We start from the raw sequence: 20,109 nt of genomic DNA, 5'->3' as shown, positions 1-20,109 counted from the left end.
GAATTTCAATTCAATTCAATTTAACTCAACACTTTATTTTTTTTATTTTTCCCCGAGGGGTAGAAAAGAAGCCAGGACATCAGACAACATACACTGTGCTAAAATCATACTGAAAGAAGAAACTTTATTTATACTGAACATGTTAACAGAGGACGGAGGATAAAATGACTGATGGCCAGGGGCCGGTTGTTCAAAATATTTAATTTGGATAAAAGCGATCCAGATTTGGGAATCCCATTTATCAGGATCACGAAATCTGGATTTCTAGCATGTAGATGTGGGCTGCCGGCCATGTGAAGAACAGCAGGTAGAAGAGACGGTTTACATGCCGCAACTACGACCAGTGGAGCATGTAACATAATACATGCGTTTATTATCCTGGATAACATTGCAACCAGCCGGACTGCCCTCTCTGTGGCCATGTTAATGACGCACCTGAAGCCCGTGTGGAGGCCCAACCTCTGGCCTGAATGAGGGACATACGGGAGGTATGGTGAGGGATGCAATAATTAGAAATTTCTTTTTATGACAGTATTAATCGGTAGCCTATCCACCCATCCTTATGGGAACCACTTTATCCCTGTAACAGTTAAACAAGTCAGGTGAAAACAAAAATATAACCATATGCACCAAATAAAAAGTTCTATTGTTTGATCAGCTGTTAGGTTGTACCGCAGTTTCTTCTTGAAATCTGCCTTGTAATCCTATACCCTCTGCTGGGATCAGGATAATCCTGATATTTTTGGATCAAAGTTATCTAGATTATACTCAAAAGTTTTGAACAATGCAAACTGAGGGTTTTATGAGGATAAGAACTAGGACTGGATTTCGTAATCCAAGCCGATTTCGGAATCCGGATTTCCCTTTTAAAAAAACCCATTATCAAAGTCAAAGTCAAAGTCAAAGTCACTTTATTTGTCAATTCTGCAGTATGTAGAAGACATACAGAGGATCGAAATTGCTTTTCACACAGACCCAAGGTGCAGACAATAAACATTTAACATACATCTTTTAAGTAAAAGAAAATGTCTCTGCTTTGCTATACAATATATAAGAAACTATATTATGCTATATAAAAGGAATAAAAGCAAGAAAATATAAATAATGAAAAAGGCACAAGTAGCAGCAACATATTGGGTAAAGAAAACCAGATAGTGCAAAATGAATACTGTAGTGCAAATGGCATGGCAGTTGTGCAGGTTTAGCTTATATACTGGGGTTTAGCTTATATACTGGGAGTTAAGTGTCCATGAACAGTTCAGAGTCTGGAGGTTTTGTGGGCAGGGCAGGGAGAGAGTTCAACATCCTGACAGCCTGGTGGAAGAAGCTGTCCTTCAGTCTGCTGGTCCTGGCGCTGAGACTCCGCAGTCTCCTCCCTGAAGGCAGCAGCCTGAAGAGGCTGTGTGACGGGTGGGTGGGGTCACCAGCGATGCCGAGAGCTTTGCGGGTGAGGCGGGTGCAGTAGATGTCGTAGAGGGAGGGGAGAGGGGCACCGATGATCTTCTCAGCTGTTCTCACAATGCGCTGGAGGGTCTTGCGGCAGGACGCGGTGCAGGAGCCGTACCACACAGTGATAGAGCTGGACAGGATGCTTTCCACAGTACCTCTGTAGAAGGTCTGCATGATGGGGGCCGGGGCTCTAGCTCTTCTCAGCTTGCGGAGGAAGTAGAGGCGTTGATGGGCTTTCTTGGTCAGTGCTGTTGTGTTGTTGGTCCAGGAGAGGTCCTCTGAGATGTGTACACCCAAGAATTTAGTGCTGCTCACCCTCTCCACAGCAGCACCGTTGATGGTCAGAGGAGCATGTTGGGAGTGGACTCTCCTGAAGTCCACAACAATCTCTTTGGTCTTCTCAATGTTCAGAGAGAGATTGTTGTGTGTGCACCACAAGGCCAAGCGGTTCACCTCACTCCGGTAGTTTGTCTCATCCCCGTTACTGATGAGACCCACAACAGTTGTGTCGTCCGCAAACTTGATGAAGAGGTTTGAGCTGTGCAGTGGGGTGCAGTCGTGGGTCAGCAGGGTGAAGAGGAGGGGGCTCAGCACACATCCTTGAGGGGCCCCTGTGTTCAGAATGATGGTCCTGGATGTGTTGCTGCCGACCCGTACTGCCTGTGGTCGCCCGGTCAGGAAGTCCAACAGCCAGTTGCACAGCGAGGTGTTCAGCCCCAGCCTGTCCAGTTTGGGAATGAGCTGTTGGGGGATGATTGTGTTGAAGGCTGAGCTGAAATCAATAAACAGCATTCTGGCGTATGAGTTTTTTGAGTCCAGGTGAGTGAGGGTAGAGTGCAGGGCAGTGGAGATGGCATCATCGGTCGAGCGGTTGGGCCGATATGCAAACTGGAAGGGGTCCAAGGAGGGAGGGAGGACAGATTTGATATGTTCCATGACTAGCCGCTCGAAGCACTTCATGAGGATGGGGGTGAGTGCAACCGGGCAGTAGTCATTAAAACAGGAGGGTGAGGACTTCTTCGGGACAGGGATGATGGTGGTGGCTTTGAGGCACGTGGGAACAACACCCTGACTCAACGAGGTGTTGAAGATGTCTGTGAAGACATCTGTGAGTTCTGCTGCACAGTCCCTCAGCACGCGGCCAGGTATGTTGTCTGGACCATGAGCTTTGCGAGCGTTGGTCCTGCTGAGTGCTCTCCTCACCCTGTCCGGGGTTAGCGTCAGCACCTGGTCGCCAGGAGGGGGTGGTGTCTTCTGTGCAGGCGTGCTGTTGTGTGTCTCAAAGCGAGCAAAGAAGTCATTCAGCTCGTTCAGCAGCGAGATGTTGCCATCACAGGTCTGTGGTGGGGGTTTGTAGTCCGTAATGGTCTGTATTCCCCTCCACAGGCTCCGTGTGTCTCTGCTGTCGCTGAAACGGTGTGATATTTCCCTGGAGTACTGCCTTTTAGCCTCTCTGATGCCACGGGACAGGCTGGCCCTGGCTGTCCTCAGGCCCACCTCGTCTCCTGCTTTGAAGGCAGCGTTCCGAGCCTTCAGGAGCCTGTGGACCTCACCTGTCAGCCATGGCTTCTGATTGGCCCGCACAGAGATGGTCTTTAGTTCTGTTACATCCTCAATACACTTGGTGATGTAGGCGGTTACTGTGTCTGAGTACTCCTGAATGTCTCTGTTGTTATCGTTAGTGGCGGCCTGTCTAAAAACATTCCAGTCTGTGCTATAGAAGCAGTCCTTTAGTGCCTCTGAAGACCCCTCTGGCCACACCCGTACCTGCTTGCAAACTGGTTTGGTGACTTTAACCAGTGGTCTGTGTGCAGGCATTAGCATGACAGTGAGGTGGTCTGAGGCTCCGATGTGGGGGAGGGGATGGGCCTTGTAAGCCCCCTTCTGAGTGGAATAAACTTGGTCCAAAGTGTTATTCCCACGTGTTGGAAAGTCAATGTGTTTGTATATTTTAGGAAACACACTCTTTGGGTCTGCGTGATTGAAATCCCCAGCCAAGATGAGAAATGCATCTGGGTGGGCTGTCTGCTGCTCACTGATGTGTGGATACAGTTCATTCATTGCCTCTCTCCTGTTGTTATTGTTGGGGCTGGGAGGCACGTAGACTGCTGTCATTAGTATGGCTGAATATTCCCGCGGGAGGTAAAACGGCCGACACTTAATGATCATAAACTCCACTAACAGTGAGCAGTATTTGCAGACCACAACAGCGTCACGGCACCACGCGTCGTTGATGTAAACACACAGACCGCCGCCACGGGTTTTACCTTCTTCGGCGAGTGCTCTGTCCGTCCGGTAACATGCTAGACCCTCGAGCTGGACGGCGTGGTCCGCCACGTTGTTGCCGAGCCATGATTCCGTGAACACGTAAACACAACACTCTCTCACTGTCCTCTGAGTAGTCCGTAATAGTCGTATGTGATCCAGTTTGTTGTCCAAAGAGCGTACGTTCGCCAGCGTGATGGAGGGAATAGCCGGCTTGTGTGGGTTTGCTGCTAGCCTGGCTCGGATGCCTCCGCGCTTACCCCGCTTTTGTCTGCGCTCACGCCGTTTGTGACGCCTCCACTCTGGGCGAGGTGCAGGGCAGGGGGTCGGTGGTGGTGTGGAGGTCCGGGGCAGGCCACAGGCGCGTAACTCCTCTTTGTGTGCAGAGTTTAAGTCCAAATTTATGGTTTTGCTGATGTCGAGCAAAAACTCACGACAGTAGGTGCGCCTCAGGACAGGTAGACATGACGAAGACTTACAAAAACACTGCGACTTACACGACAAAAAACACGAAAACACCTCATTGTCGGGAGAGCGTGAAGCCGCTGCAGCTGTCCGCGCCGCCATCTTGATCTATCAGATCTGATCTTATCCGATAACCGAAATCCGACCGGATTACGTTTGAACAACCGGCCCTATAAAATGAGATGTTAAAATCCTGAAACAAGAAAGTAGCATCAGAACAGACTGAATCATGCCGAGTCACGGTGAGTCTTGCTGAGTCACAATAAGGTCCTGGCGAGTCATGCTGAGTCCTGCTTAGTCAAGGTGAGTCCAGCCAAGTCATGCTGAATTATGTCAAATCGCGGTGAGTCCTGGCGAGTCATGGTGAGGTTCTGCTGAGTCACGTGAGGACTGCCAAGTCACAGTAAGGTTCTGCTGAGTCACGGTGAGTCCTGCCGAGTCACGCTGAGTCCTGCCTGGTCACACTGATTTATGTTGAATTACGCTGAGTCCTGCTGAGTCACGGTGAGCCCTGCTTAGTCACGCTGAATCATGTCAAACCACGCTGAGTCCTGCCGAGTCACAGTGAGGGTCTGCTGAGTCATGGTAAGGTCCTGCCGAGTCACGCTGAGTACTGGCGAGTCACGGTGAGGGTCTGCTGAGTCATGGTAAGGTACTGCCGAGTCACACTGAGTACTGCCGAGTCACGGTGAGCCCTGCCTAGTCACGCTGAATCATGTCGAATCACGGCGAGGTCCTGCCAAATCACAGTAAGGTCCTGTCGAGTCATGCTGAGTCCTGCCACATCATGGTAAGGTTCTGCTGAGTCACGTGAAAACTGCCAAGTCACGTGAGGTTCTGCTGAGTCACGGTGAGTCCTGCAGAGTCACGCTGAGTCCTGCCTGGTCACACTGATTCATGTCGAATTACACTGAGTCCTGCTGAGTCACGGTGAGCCCTGCTTAGTCATGCTGAATCATGACAAACCACGCTGAGTCCTGCCAAGTCACTGTGAGTCACGCTGAATCATGTTGAGTAACGCTGAATCCTGCCGTGTCACACTGTCTGAGCATTGGCTGCTGTAAGAGCATTCCTGGCAGATTGTTGTTGTGGATGTTTTTGGTCCCCAGAAGGACGTAAATCTGAGGATCTACAGTATCTCACAAAAGTGAGTACACCCCTCACATTTTAGCAAATATTTAGTTTTATCTTTTCATAGGACAACAATGAAGACATTACACTTTGATATAATGTACAGGAGTCAGTGCACAGCTTGTTCAACAGTGTAATTTTATTTTCCCCTCAAAACAACTCAGCACACAGCCATTCATGTATAAACCACTGGCAACAAAAATGAGTACACCCCAAGTGAAAATGTCCAAATTGGCCCCAATTAGCCATTTTGAATCCCTGTTGTCATGTGACTCATTAGTGTTACACGGTCTCAGGTGTGAATGAGGAGCAGGTGTATTAAATTTGGTGTTAACGCTCTCAAACTCTCTCATACTGGACACTGGAGAGTCAACATGGCACCTCATGGCAAAGAACTCTCAGATGATCTGAAAAAAAGAATTGTTGCTCTTCATAAAGATGGCCTAGGCTACAAGAAGATTGCCAACATCCTTGAACTGAGCTGCAGCACGGTGGCCAAGACCATACAGCGGTTTAAAAGCAGAGGTTCCATTCAGAACAGGCCTCGTCACGGTCGCCCGAAGAAGTTGAGCACACGTGCTCAGCGTCACATCCAGAGATTATCTTTGGGAAATAGACGCATGAGTGCTGCCAGCATTGCTGCAGAGGTTGAAGAGGTTGGGGGTGAGCAAGTCAGTGCTCAGACCATACGCCGCACACTGCATCAAATTGGTCTGCATGGCTGTCGTCCCAGAAGGAAGCCTCTTCTAAAGATGGTGCACAAGAAAGCCCGCATACAATTTGCTAAAGACAACCAGAATAAGGACATGGATTACTGGAACCATGTCCTGTGGTCTGATGAGACCAAGATAAACTTATTTGGGTCGGATAGTGTCAAGCGTGTGTGGCGGCAACCAGGTGAGGAATACCAAGACAAGTGCGTCCTCTCTACAGTCAAGCATGGTGGTGGGAGTGTCATGGTCTGGGGCTGCATGAGTGCTGCCGGCACTGGGGAGTTACAGTTCATTGAGGGAAACATGAATGCCAAGATGTACTGTGACATATTAAAGCAGAGCATGATCCCATCCCTGAGGAAACTGGGCCGCAGGGCAGAATTCCAACATGACAACGACCCCAAACACACCTCCAAGATGACCACTGCCCTGCTAAAGAAGCTGAGGGTCAAGGTAATGGAGTGGCCAAGCATGTCTCCAGACCTTAACCCTATTGAGCATCTGTGGGGCCACCTCAAGCGGAAGGTGGAAGTGCGTAAGGTCTCTAACATCCACCAGCTCCGTGATGTTGTCATGGAGGAGTGGAAGAGGATTCCAGTGGCAACCTGTGAAGCTCTGGTGAACTCAATGCCCAACAGGATTAAGGCTGTGCTGAAAAATAATGGTGGACACACAAAATATTGACTGAATTTGGACATTTTCACTTGGGGTGTACTCATTTTTGTTGCCAGTGGTTTATACATGAATGGCTGTGTGCTGAGTTGTTTTGAGGGGAAAATAAAATTACACTGTTGAACAAGCTGTGCACTGACTCCTGTACATTATATCAAAGTGTAATGTCTTCATTGTTGTCCTATGAAAAGATAAAACTAAATATTTGCTAAAATGTGAGGGGTGTACTCACTTTTGTGAGATACTGTAAGTGAAACTGTCAGCATCTGTTCATACCTTCCAGAAGGATCTCCACAGTAACCTGCCGGCTTCCTGCCGGATTGGCTGCCTGACAGGTGTAACGGCCCAGGTCCTCCTCTGTGACTCCGCCCACCACCAGGCTGAAGGTGCCACGCCCACCTCGCTCCATGACACAGCGCTCTCCACCAATAATAGCCTGCCCTTCTCTGTACCATGTGACCTGTGGTTCAGGATGACCTCGTACCTGCAAGACACGGATCAGGGTAAAATCCTTGACATCATTTCTGGTCTCGTTTTTGTTTTCTTTTTAGTTAATATATTTACAATGATTTATTTTTTATCTTTTTATTATTTTTTTTATTCATCTGAAATCTAATTCTACTTTATTTTAATAACAGTTTTCTTATTGTTTATTTCTTCCTTATTTTCTTTTATACAAGTACTAATACATTTTTAGAACTAAATAATAAATGTTTAGACCGCCGTCCTTGCCCAGGTAGAAGTTCTGGATCTTACTCAGGTGTGTTCGTCTGATGGAGGATCTGGAGGTGATATCCTTTAGAAACGGGTAGTAAATATTCACCTTCATGCTCACAGAACTGGAACCATCACCAACTTGATGGATCAGAAAATCCAGTAGAACTCAACTTTTCCATCGGCAGGTTGTTATTTCTAGATGGTGGCAGATGGTAATGGACGAGTTTATCACCAGAACCGATGCCGGACAAACAACCCTAACCCCCCAAAACTGCAGAGATGCCGACTTCCAGCCGACTCCCATGAGGCCTTGCAGCTCCATCTATCATGTTTGTGGACCAGAGGTGCATTCAGGTGCTGTGGGATTCTTCCAACTCCACATTCCTGTCAGCAGACTGGAAAACAGGACCCAGTGGGTCTGGACATGGACTGTTGGTCTGATCCATGTCACAGGACTGATGTTCTTATGGCGTATGGCGATGGCCGCGATGGCGGCGCACACAGTTGCGGCGGCTCAGTGGTCCCACAGTCTTAATTTCGTTGTATATGTTACAGTGACAATTGAAAAGATTACCACAAACATGACGTTTGTATCGTTTTCGAACATTTATTTTTCCTCCATCAACGTTCACCCAAGTTACACACCGCCACAGCCGAACAGGAAGAGAGTCAACCTTTTTTTCACACCGGAAGTTAACAACAATAAACTTCTATTCTATTCTATGTTAATCCTCACCTTCACCCACCTGAACCGGGCCCTAATCCTGATCCTGACCCTGGCACTGGTCTGACCCTGGTTCTGGTCTTGGTACTGACCCTAGTCCTGACACTGGCTTTGGTCCTGGTCCTGATCATGATCCTAGTAATGACGCTGGTCCTCATGTTCGTCTTGCTCCTGGTGATCCTGACCCCTTTCCGGGTCTTGATGCTGGTCTTGGTCCTGGTCCTAATTCTGGTTCATAAACCTGGTCTGGTTCTGATGCTGGTCTTGGTTCTGACCCTGGTCCTGATCACATCTGGGTGCAGCTTCCTCTCTGTAGAACTCCAGTCCGGTTCTTCTGTCTGATGTCAGATGATTGTCCATGTTAATGGTTCTGATTGGACGGACCAGACCAGCTGACCTGAACCAGAACATTTAACGTGTTCCTGAACAACAGGAGTCAGTGAAGTGATCATCAGGGACGAGGATGTCCTGCTCATGTGGACGTTAAAAGGGACACGTTTTATTAACCGCAGTCCTTCAAAGAGAGAATTGGACCTGAAGGGTTCAGAACCAACCTGAATGTGGATCTAGATCTGGATCTGAATGTAGATCTAGGTCTGAAGGTGGATCGAGATCTGGACCTGAATGTGGATCTGGATCTGGTGTTGCGTTCACTGTCACTGTCTGCTTCTGGATTTTTACTAGAGTCTGTAGTTCTGCTGGGACAAAGTTCCCTCTGTGGTGCGTTCACAGACATCAGTGTAAAACCAGACAGATGATATTCAGACGGAACAGGATGAAACACTGAAATCGGTTTCTGGGAAGATAAACCCTCTCTGATCTGCGGCGGCTCAGACCTGTAACAATGGGGTCTGTACTGGTTCTGTGAAATACCATAACGGTTCTTGGTTGGAACCAACGTAGAAGGAGCTCCTGAACCAGAATGGGAACCAGTTTGGTGGAAAAGAGGAAAAAAAAGGAATGTGTTGTCTAAGAACGTCCTTATCAACCTCATGTTCTCGTAGCCCATCAGCTGGTGCAACTGTTCTCATACTGGAGGATTCCCTTGGGGGGTTGGGGCGGTAGGGTTTCTATCAAACCCGAAACTCTGAACCATCTGTGTCATGTGACTTCACTGCATCCTTCACAGTGAACTTTAGACATCACTTCCTATTTGTGTTAAACTGGTTTCTGAATGATTCACAGACCCACCTTCCCCTCCAGTCGGGCATGTCCACCCAGGGTGACCCGGATATTGCGTGGGGGCAGAATGAAGGCCGGAGGCTCATTGCCATGGGAACCGCATCCCATTAATGGGCCTGTCACCTTGCAGATGGAGGAGGAAGCTGAAACCAGTCGGACGTCACTCATCCTGCTGTCAAGAGAGAAAAAATACACAGATTAATCAGACTCATCTGATTCATCAATAATAAATAATAACTCATCAATAATGGCCTAAACAGCCTGAGGATCAGTTAGAACCATAGACTGTACATAAAAGATGGGCGGAGATTCTGTTACATTTCTGAAGAGCAAAAGTTAATATGGGCGGTTCCTACCATCACCATCTTGGCAGTGTCATGTTGCTCATGGAAAATCCAAAAACGGGCAAAGAGATGAAGATGTGAGCATGGGGGTGGATGATTGACGTCTATCACACTCCGAACTGCCTGTAGCTAAGAGCTAGCTGAGCCAACTCAGACCTAACATGAGCTAACCGGCTAATGAAGGTAGGCTGGCTAAAGCCGCGGTTGTGCTGCACTCTCCCTTTATTCCGCAGATATTGGATACATGTCAATCAAAAGGACACGCCCCTAATTATGCAGAATTTAAAGATTAAATAACATCCAAATGGATGAGTTAGAAAGAAATTCACCCCCCTCACAGTTGTCATGAAGGTAAACTTGACCTTTTAATCCTAAAATGGATTTTTGTACCAGGCTTTAAATATGTTTATTTCTGCGGTGAAGTTGGTCTTTTTAACATGGGAGTCTATGGGGATTAACTCTGTTTTGGAGCCCCTAGTGGACGAGGGGGGAACTGCAACTTTTTGCACTTCCGCATAGGCTTCACATTTTACAGCCGGAGGTTGCCGCTTGGTCAGAACTCATGATGGACAGCACGGTCAGCTTTGTAAACAGATCAAAGACATCTGTGATCAGGTGATCAGTGGTGAACATCAACATGTGACAGAATCCACATTCCTCCTGATAACCGATTAATTCCCCTCAGCAGATTCATGTCTCCAGACCAGAGTCCTTCTTCAGGTCAGTGGAGAAACCTGATCATGTGATTAATCGCATAATTAAAAGGAATAGAGAGAAAAAAAACTTCTGAGGTGAAAATCAATTTCAGAAGACATTTAAAAACAGATATAAAGGAGGTCTGTCCAATGTACAAAGGCAGCTCATTCCACAGTTAGGCCACCACAAAGGTCTGGACCTCTCTGAGCTTCCCATTAGTCCAAGATCTCCTTGGAGCTTCCCACCAGTCCTGGGTCCCTTCTGAGCTTCCCACTAGTCCTGAGTCCTCTCTGAGCTTAACCCTAGTTATGGGTATACTGAATGGATACTGGCTGAATATTGGTTGGGTACTGGCTGGGTATTGGCTGGACACTGGTTGGATACTGGTTTGTTACTGGTTGGACACTAGCTGGATACTGGGTGGATACTGGCTGGACACTGGTTGGACACTGGCAGGAGACTGGCAGGACACTGACTGGGCACTGGCTGGATACTGGCGGGACACGTGCAGGACAATGGCAGGACACTGGCTGGGTTTGGTTGGATATTAGTTAGATACTGGCTGGGTTCTGGCTGGACATTGGTTGGATACTGGCTGGATACTGGATGATTACTGGCTGGATACTGGCTGGACACTGGCTGGACACTGGTTGGACACTGGCATGAGATTGGCAGGACACTGACTGGACGCTGGCTGGATATTGGCAGGACACCTGCAGGTCACTGGCTGGACACTGGCAGGACACTGGCTGGGTTCTGGTTGGATACTTGCTGGATACTGGCTGGACACCTGCTGGACACGTGCAGGACAATGGCAGGACACTGGCTGGGTTTGGTTGGATATTAGTTAGATACTGGCTGGGTTCTGGCTGGACATTGGTTGGATACTTGCTGGATACTGGCTGGACACCTGCTGGACACTGCTTGGATACTGGCTGGACACTGGCTGGGTTTTGGTTGGATACTGGTTGGATACTGGCTGGACATTGGTTGGATACTGGCTGGACACTGGCTGGGTTCTGGTTGGATACTGGCTGGACATTGGTTGGATACTGGCTGGGTTCTGGTTGGATACTGGCTGGACATTGGCTGGATACTGGCTGGACACTGGTTGGATACTGGCTGGACATTGGCTGGATACTGGTTTGATACTGGCTGGATACCTGCTGGACACTGCTTGGATACTGGCTGGACACTGGCTGGGTTCTGGTTGGATACTGGCTGGACATTGGTTGGATACTGGCTGGACACTGGCTGGATACTGGTTTGATACTGGTTGGATACTGGCTGGATACCTGCTGGACACTGCTTGGATACTGGCTGGACACTGGCTGGGGTCTGGTTGGATACTGGTTGGATACTGGCTGGACATTGGTTGGATACTGGCTGGACACTGGCTGGGTTCTGGTTGGATACTGGTTGGACATTGGTTGGATACTGGCTGGACACTGGCTGGGTTCTGGTTGGATACTGGTTGGATACTGGCTGGACAGTGGTTGGATACTGTCTGGACACTGGCTGGGTTCTGGTTGGATACTGGCTGGACATTGGTTGGATACTGGCTGGACACTGGCTGGGTTCTGGTTGGATACTGGCTGGACATTGGTTGGATACTGGCTGGACACTGGTTGGATACTGGCGGGACACTGGCTGGGTTCTGTTGGATACTGGTTGGATACTGGCTGGACATTGGTTGGATACTGGCTGGACATTGGTTGGATACTGGCTGGACACTGGCTGGGTTCTGGTTGGATACTGGTTGGATACTGGCTGGACATTGGTTGGATACTGGCTGGACACTGGCTGGATACTGGCGGGACACTGGCTGGGTTCTGGTTGGATACTGGTTGGATACTGGCTGGACATTGGTTGGATACTGGCTGGACATTGGTTGGATACTGGCTGGACACTGGTTGGGTTCTGGTTGGATACTGGCTGGACATTGGTTGGGTTCTGGTTGGATACTGGCTGGACACTGCTTGGATACTGGCTGGACACTGGCTGGGTCCTGGTTGGATACTGGTTGGATACTGGCTGGACATTGGTTGGATACTGGCTGGACACTGGTTGGGTTCTGGTTGGATACTGGCTGGACACTGCTTGGATACTGGCTGGACACTGGCTGGGTTCTGGTTGAATACTGGCTGGACATTGGTTGGATACTGGCTGGACACTGGTTGGGTTCTGGTTGGATACTGGGTGGACACTGCTTGGATACTGGCTGGACACTGGTTGGGTTCTGGTTGGATACTGGCTGGACATTGGTTGGGTTCTGGTTGGATACTGGCTGGACACTGCTTGGATACTGGCTGGACACTGGCTGGGTTCTGGTTGGATACTGGTTGGATACTGGCTGGACATTGGTTGGATACTGGCTGGACACTGGCTGGGTTCTGGTTGGATACTGGCTGGACATTGGTTGGATACTGGCTGGACACTGGTTGGATACTGGCTGGATACTGGTTGGATACTGTTTGGATACCCAGGAACCAGGGTTAAATACTAAGAAAGACAGAACTGACTTCTAGAGCCTCTGGAACAGGTCCAGCATGTTGGCCATGATAAAGTCCCGTCTGCAGAGTGGAGAGCAGTGCTGCAAGTCATGTGACCCGAATGAAGTCGATGGTAGATCGACAGCAGCCCAACCTTTGATAACCCAGCGAGTCGTGACTCAATCCAATCTGAATGTTTGCTGTCAGCAGTCTGTAGAGGGAGAGACTGAGGCAGCAGAGCTTGCTCGCCCATCTGTGCTTCTCATTAACAGAGTTCATTATCAGGAGGAAACATTTCCTGCAGCTTCTCACACTGAAGGACCACAGCGAAACTTCCACGTGACTCACAGTTTCTGCACAAGTTCACAGACTTCCTACTGAAAAGATCGGGTTTTACCAGCAGAAAACCAAAGAACATCAGGATTTAACAGACTAACTGACCTCAGATGTTCACACAGGTTTTATCTCCTGAGAGGGATCGAGGTACCTCTGAACGTCCATCTGGGACTTCCTGAATGAACCCGGGACATCTGAGAACAAGGCAGGCCTCAGTTAAAGCCATCTGGTTCTCATCAGCTGTTACCTGCTGCTGAACTCCTGGCATTCCTGTTCAGGAACTGGAGATGGAGACTCAGATTTTAGTTTCTGATCAGTAAATAAGAAGAAAGTGAGATCAGGCTGGTCTGAGGCTGGATTTAAATTCCTAGTGAGGAACATTTAAACAAGTTCTGATGAATAAAACCAGCATCAGATTCATGTTCTCCACCAGGGGAGCTTCAACCTGCAGAAACATCTGCTTTAATGCCAGACACCTCGGCTACCTTGAGGTGGATTCCGGCTCAGAGAACTTCCCAGCATGCCGCAGGGTTCATCTGGAGGCTTTAATCAGAGCGGATTCCTTCTTGCCAGTCGAGTGTGCACAAACATCCTCCACAGCGACCGTCTGCCGGCCGAGTTTCTCCTCGCAGGAAAGTTTTGGGAACCTGAATCCAGGCCTGACTGAGGAGAAACCCGTCCAGGATGTTTGGTCTGAACTTCTCCTGTATGTCTAAGCAAACAAAGTTTATTTATACAAATATAAACAGTCAACACGCTGCACACATGATGATATAATAAAGATTAAGTGTTAATAAAAAGATCACATAAGACAATGCTCCTGATAAAAGATGGCGGCGCGGACAGCTGCAGCGGCTTCACGCTCTCCCGACAATGAGGTGTTTTCGTGTTTTTTGTCGTGTAAGTCGCAGTGTTTTTGTAAGTCTTCGTCATGTCTACCTGTCCTGAGGCGCACCTACTGTCGTGAGTTTTTGCTCGACATCAGCAAAACCATAAATTTGGACTTAAACTCTGCACACAAAGAGGAGTTACGCGCCTGTGGCCTGCCCCGGACCTCCACACCACCACCGACCCCCTGCCCTGCACCTCGCCCAGAGTGGAGGCGTCACAAACGGCGTGAGCGCAGACAAAAGCGGGGTAAGCGCGGAGGCATCCGAGCCAGGCTAGCAGCAAACCCACACAAGCCGGCTATTCCCTCCATCACGCTGGCGAACGTACGCTCTTTGGACAACAAACTGGATCACATACGACTATTACGGACTACTCAGAGGACAGTGAGAGAGTGTTGTGTTTACGTGTTCACGGAATCATGGCTCGGCAACAACGTGGCGGACCACGCCGTCCAGCTCGAGGGTCTAGCATGTTACCGGACGGACAGAGCACTCGCCGAAGAAGGTAAAACCCGTGGCGGCGGTCTGTGTGTTTACATCAACGACGCGTGGTGCCGTGACGCTGTTGTGGTCTGCAAATACTGCTCACTGTTAGTGGAGTTTATGATCATTAAGTGTCGGCCGTTTTACCTCCCGCGGGAATATTCAGCCATACTAATGACAGCAGTCTACGTGCCTCCCAGCCCCAACAATAACAACAGGAGAGAGGCAATGAATGAACTGTATCCACACATCAGTGAGCAGCAGACAGCCCACCCAGATGCATTTCTCATCTTGGCTGGGGATTTCAATCACGCAGACCCAAAGAGTGTGTTTCCTAAAATATACAAACACATTGACTTTCCAACACGTGGGAATAACACTTTGGACCAAGTTTATTCCACTCAGAAGGGGGCTTACAAGGCCCATCCCCTCCCCCACATCGGAGCCTCAGACCACCTCACTGTCATGCTAATGCCTGCACACAGACCACTGGTTAAAGTCACCAAACCAGTTTGCAAGCAGGTACGGGTGTGGCCAGAGGGGTCTTCAGAGGCACTAAAGGACTGCTTCTACAGCACAGACTGGAATGTTTTTAGACAGGCCGCCACTAACGATAACAACACAGACATTCAGGAGTACTCAGACACAGTAACCGCCTACATCACCAAGTGTATTGAGGATGTAACAGAACTAAAGACCATCTCTGTGCGGGCCAATCAGAAGCCATGGCTGACAGGTGAGGTCCACAGGCTCCTGAAGGCTCGGAACGCTGCCTTCAAAGCAGGAGACGAGGTGGGCCTGAGGACAGCCAGGGCCAACCTGTCCCGTGGCATCAGAGAGGCTAAAAGGCAGTACTCCAGGGAAATATCACACCGTTTCAGCGACAGCAGAGACACACGGAGCCTGTGGAGGGGAATACAGACCATTATGTACTACAAACCCCCACCACAGACCTGTGATGGCAACATCTCGCTGCTGAACGAGCTGAACGACTTCTTTGCTCGCTTTGAGACACACAACAGCACGCCTGCACAGAAGACACCACCCCCTCCTGGCGACCAGGTGCTGACGCTAACCCCGGACAGGGTGAGGAGAGCACTCAGCAGGACCAACGCTCGCAAAGCTCATGGTCCAGACAACATACCTGGCCGCGTGCTGAGGGACTGTGCAGCAGAACTCACAGATGTCTTCACAGACATCTTCAACACCTCGTTGAGTCAGGGTGTTGTTCCCACGTGCCTCAAAGCCACCACCATCATCCCTGTCCCGAAGAAGTCCTCACCCTCCTGTTTTAATGACTACCGCCCGGTTGCACTCACCCCCATCCTCATGAAGTGCTTCGAGCGGCTAGTCATGGAACATATCAAATCTGTCCTCCCTCCCTCCTTGGACCCCTTCCAGTTTGCATATCGGCCCAACCGCTCGACCGATGATGCCATCTCCACTGCCCTGCACTCTACCCTCACTCACCTGGACTCAAAAAACTCATACGCCAGAATGCTGTTTATTGATTTCAGCTCAGCCTTCAACACAATCATCCCCCAACAGCTCATTCCCAAACTGGACAGGCTGGGGCTGAACACCTCGCTGTGCAACTGGCTGTTGGACTTCCTGACCGGGCGACCACAGGCAGTACGGGTCGGCAGCAACACATCCAGGACCATCATTCTGAACACAGGGGCCCCTCAAGGATGTGTGCTGAGCCCCCTCCTCTTCACCCTGCTGACCCACGACTGCACCCCACTGCACAGCTCAAACCTCTTCATCAAGTTTGCGGACGACACAACTGTTGTGGGTCTCATCAGTAACGGGGATGAGACAAACTACCGGAGTGAGGTGAACCGCTTGGCCTTGTGGTGCACACACAACAATCTCTCTCTGAACGTTGAGAAGACCAAAGAGATTGTTGTGGACTTCAGGAGAGTACACCCCCAACATGCTCCTCTGACCATCAACGGTGCTGCTGTGGAGAGGGTGAGCAGCACTAAATTCTTGGGTGTACACATCTCAGAGGACCTCTCCTGGACCAACAACACAACAGCACTGACCAAGAAAGCCCATCAACGCCTCTACTTCCTCCGCAAGCTGAGAAGAGCTAGAGCCCCGGCCCCCATCATGCAGACCTTCTACAGAGGTACTGTGGAAAGCATCCTGTCCAGCTCTATCACTGTGTGGTACGGCTCCTGCACCGCGTCCTGCCGCAAGACCCTCCAGCGCATTGTGAGAACAGCTGAGAAGATCATCGGTGCCCCTCTCCCCTCCCTCTACGACATCTACTGCACCCGCCTCACCCGCAAAGCTCTCGGCATCGCTGGTGACCCCACCCACCCGTCACACAGCCTCTTCAGTCTGCTGCCTTCAGGGAGGAGACTGCGGAGTCTCAGCGCCAGGACCAGCAGACTGAAGGACAGCTTCTTCCACCAGGCTGTCAGGATGTTGAACTCTCTCCCTGCCCTGCCCACAAAACGTCCAGACTCTGAACTGTTCATGGACACTTAACTCCCAGTATATAAGCTAAACCCCAGTATATAAGCTAAACCTGCACAACTGCCATGCCATTTGCACTACAGTATTCATTTTGCACTATCTGGTTTTCTTTACCCAATATGTTGCTGCTACTTGTGCCTTTTTCATTATTTATATTTTCTTGCTTTTATTCCTTTTATATAGCATAATATAGTTTCTTATATATTGTATAGCAAAGCAGAGACATTTTCTTTTACTTAAAAGATGTATGTTAAATGTTTATTGTCTGCACCTTGGGTCTGTGTGAAAAGCAATTTCGATCCTCTGTATGTCTTCTACATACTGCAGAATTGACAAATAAAGTGACTTTGACTTTGACTTTGATAAAATAATGAAGTTAAAATGAAAATCAATCAATCCATGGACTGAATGGACCTGGATCTGGACCTGGACCCCTCCCCCCGCACATCCCGAATCTGTGGTCCAATCCAATCCAACTTTATAAAGAGGACCAATGTGCCGTACAGAAGACTAAAAGCACGAAGAAGAAACTCAAATAAGGTCAAATATAAAATGTCAACATCTCAGGCCAAAGAAAACGAGAGTTTTAGGAAGAGCTCGGGCGAGAAGGAGGCCTGTCAGGCATGCAGGAACAGCAAGGCCGGATCTGCTCGGAGCTCATGCTTGGTTCTGAATCCTAAAATCTACCAGAAGCCGACGTAAAGAGGATAAAATCAGACGGATGTAAAGTTGCTGGGAGAACTGAAGAGGCTGGAGGTGAAAACAGCTTCAGTCCATTCAGAGACGTCCTCGTCCTGACGATTATTTTCCCTCCTACAGCATCACGCTGCGTCCGAGTTTCACACTGCGTCGCACGCTAGCAACTGGATATCAACACACCAGCCGTTCTCACCGTTACCATGGTGATTCATCTCAGAAACACAAGAGCATGTTACGAGAAGAAGAGAGGACAAGAGACAGATGATGTTTCCAGACTTCCGAACATGCAGAAACAACCAGAACCGGCTAAACGTTCTGTGTGGAGACACAAAGAGAATCCAGGTCCAGTTCAGTCTCTGCAGGTAAAGCAAACTTTATTTATACCAAACTTCAAACATCCACAGAAAAACCGAGGCTCTGGACAGGAAGACCGAATAGACCAAGTACTAGAAATAAATGTTCAGTGAAGACACAGAAGTCAGAAAACCCAAAATCCTGATAAAAACAGGAAGGAAATAAAACTAAAATAATTTACAATTAAATGAGATAAAAACAAGGATAAAAAAATGTCAGAACTGAGAATTCCCGATCCCCTCCGAGCTTCACGGCAGGTTTAGAAACAGATAAAAGCTACTGATCTGCAGACATTAAGGCCTTTTATGCTGGAGTGTCGAGCAGGATAGCTAACATGTGACCAGCAAACAGAGCAAACCACAGAAGAGGAAGAGGAACAGGAAGTAGAAGTGTAGAAGACAACAGCGAGGACAAAACTGTAGAGACGGTGGAAGTTTTGAAAGCAGACTGTGAGTGTGTCAGGTGTGTTGGGCGGTTTAAAGCGTTACCCCCACCAACCTCTGTCTGAACCTGACGTCAGCACTCTGAACTCAGCACTGCCCACTAGTGGATGAACTGACTTCATAACCATGGCAACGTAAAAGACGAATGAAGTATGAAGGGCAGCGACGTATGCCAACGTTTGAAACGGATGTTACGGATTTACGTAGAGCAGAAATGGACCTTTAGAGGGCGGGAAGGAACATCCGGCTAAAACTGCTGGGATGTGATCCTCTTCATGGTAGCTCAGCCTGGTCCAGCCTGGTCCAGTCTGGTCCAGTCTGATCCAGCCTGGTCCAGCCTGGTCCAGCCTGGTCCAGCCTATAATGAGTCGCAGTGATCCAGTCCAGAGGTTCTGGAAGCAGGAATCACTGTCTGGACATGTCTGGTGGAGAGATGGCGTTTAGTTCTGGACAAACGGCCCCGGAGTGCCAGCTTCAGGCACAATCTGTTAAAGCTGGGAGATCATCAGTCATCCACCAATCAGCTCCTTCGTCAGCGTGATGTCAGACATGAAGAACCAACCAAGAACAGCTGAGTCATCAGTTGGTTGCAGGTTTGATGGAGTTAGAAAAACCACCTGGATGATGAAGGAACTGATGATGATGATGATGATGGGTTTACTTGTTGTTCTAATATGTAAAATAAAGATGATTGTTATTCCAGAGGATTCCACCAGGGGGCGCATTAGAGAGCTCAGACCATACATACATACATATATGTGTGTGTGTGTGTGTGTGTGTGTGTACATATATATATAGAGAGAGAGAGAGAGACTGGAAAACTCAGACACGTCCCGGAGAACCAGCTGACGCCCCAGTGGAAGAACATGAACATCCTCCATGTTTACTCCTGGTTGTGTGGCCAGTAATTAAAGTGATGGTTTAACGACGGACTAGTTACCGCCCAGTAACCAGTAACTAAACTATTTTCTGCCCTCCATCATCATCCTCATGCTTATGAGCCAGACTGCACTTTTAATCAAACCACTGCTGAAAGACATCAGAGGTTTGATCTGCATTTCAGTTTCTGATGAGACCACGTTCACAGCTGATCAGGACCAAATCATCAATAATCATCAATAATCATCAATAATTCCAGTTTCCTCGGATAAAAATGTCCGTTTGGATCATTTCCAGCAGAGAAACCTGCAGATGTCTGACTTTAAACGTCCTGGAAAAAGGGGCTTTAAAGTCTGAGCAGCTGAACGGGAGAAACGCGCGTGCTGCTCTGACTCCGCCCACCTGAGACAGATTAAAGAACAGAAAGATGTCTGACCTGGAGAAGCGGATCCGAGCAGAAGAAGCTCCGCAGACTGAGCAGCTCCTGTTCTGCACCTGAATAATCAGCTCATTCAGCAGCGGGACTCCTCCTCTTCCTCCTCTTCCTCCTCACTGCACCCTGCTGATCACAGCTGCCTCTGAAATACCGGGAGGAAGAGGAGGAGGCAGGTCTGATCAGACCAGAAACGGTCTGGGTTCGTGGACCAGATGAGAAAGACTCAGTTTTCTGATTTAGGCGTAATGGCGC

At 48.9% G+C, this 20,109-nt stretch overlaps 1 protein-coding gene across 3 annotated transcripts in view; it reads right to left on the bottom strand.

Annotated features, from left to right (window-relative positions):
* Window positions 1–19,901, bottom strand: part of mylka (myosin, light chain kinase a) — a 132,782-nt gene extending 112,881 nt beyond the window's left edge. For all 3 annotated transcript variants that reach the window (XM_042002376.1, XM_042002377.1, XM_042002378.1), the window contains exons 1-4: window positions 19,858–19,901; window positions 13,338–13,467; window positions 9,328–9,490; window positions 6,972–7,179 (exon numbers count right to left, since the gene is read on the bottom strand). In XM_042002376.1, the coding sequence (XP_041858310.1) occupies window positions 6,972–7,179; window positions 9,328–9,490; window positions 13,338–13,351 (385 nt within the window). In that variant the 5' untranslated portion in view covers window positions 13,352–13,467; window positions 19,858–19,901. The remainder of the gene's footprint in view (window positions 1–6,971; window positions 7,180–9,327; window positions 9,491–13,337; window positions 13,468–19,857) is intronic.
* Window positions 19,902–20,109: the final 208 nt, after the last annotated feature.

Source organism: Melanotaenia boesemani, chromosome 12 (genome assembly GCF_017639745.1).
Source record: "Melanotaenia boesemani isolate fMelBoe1 chromosome 12, fMelBoe1.pri, whole genome shotgun sequence".
Lineage (NCBI taxonomy): Eukaryota > Metazoa > Chordata > Actinopteri > Atheriniformes > Melanotaeniidae > Melanotaenia > Melanotaenia boesemani.
The sequence above is the reverse complement of the archived record's forward strand: the minus strand, read 5'-3'. Positions and strand labels throughout refer to the sequence as shown.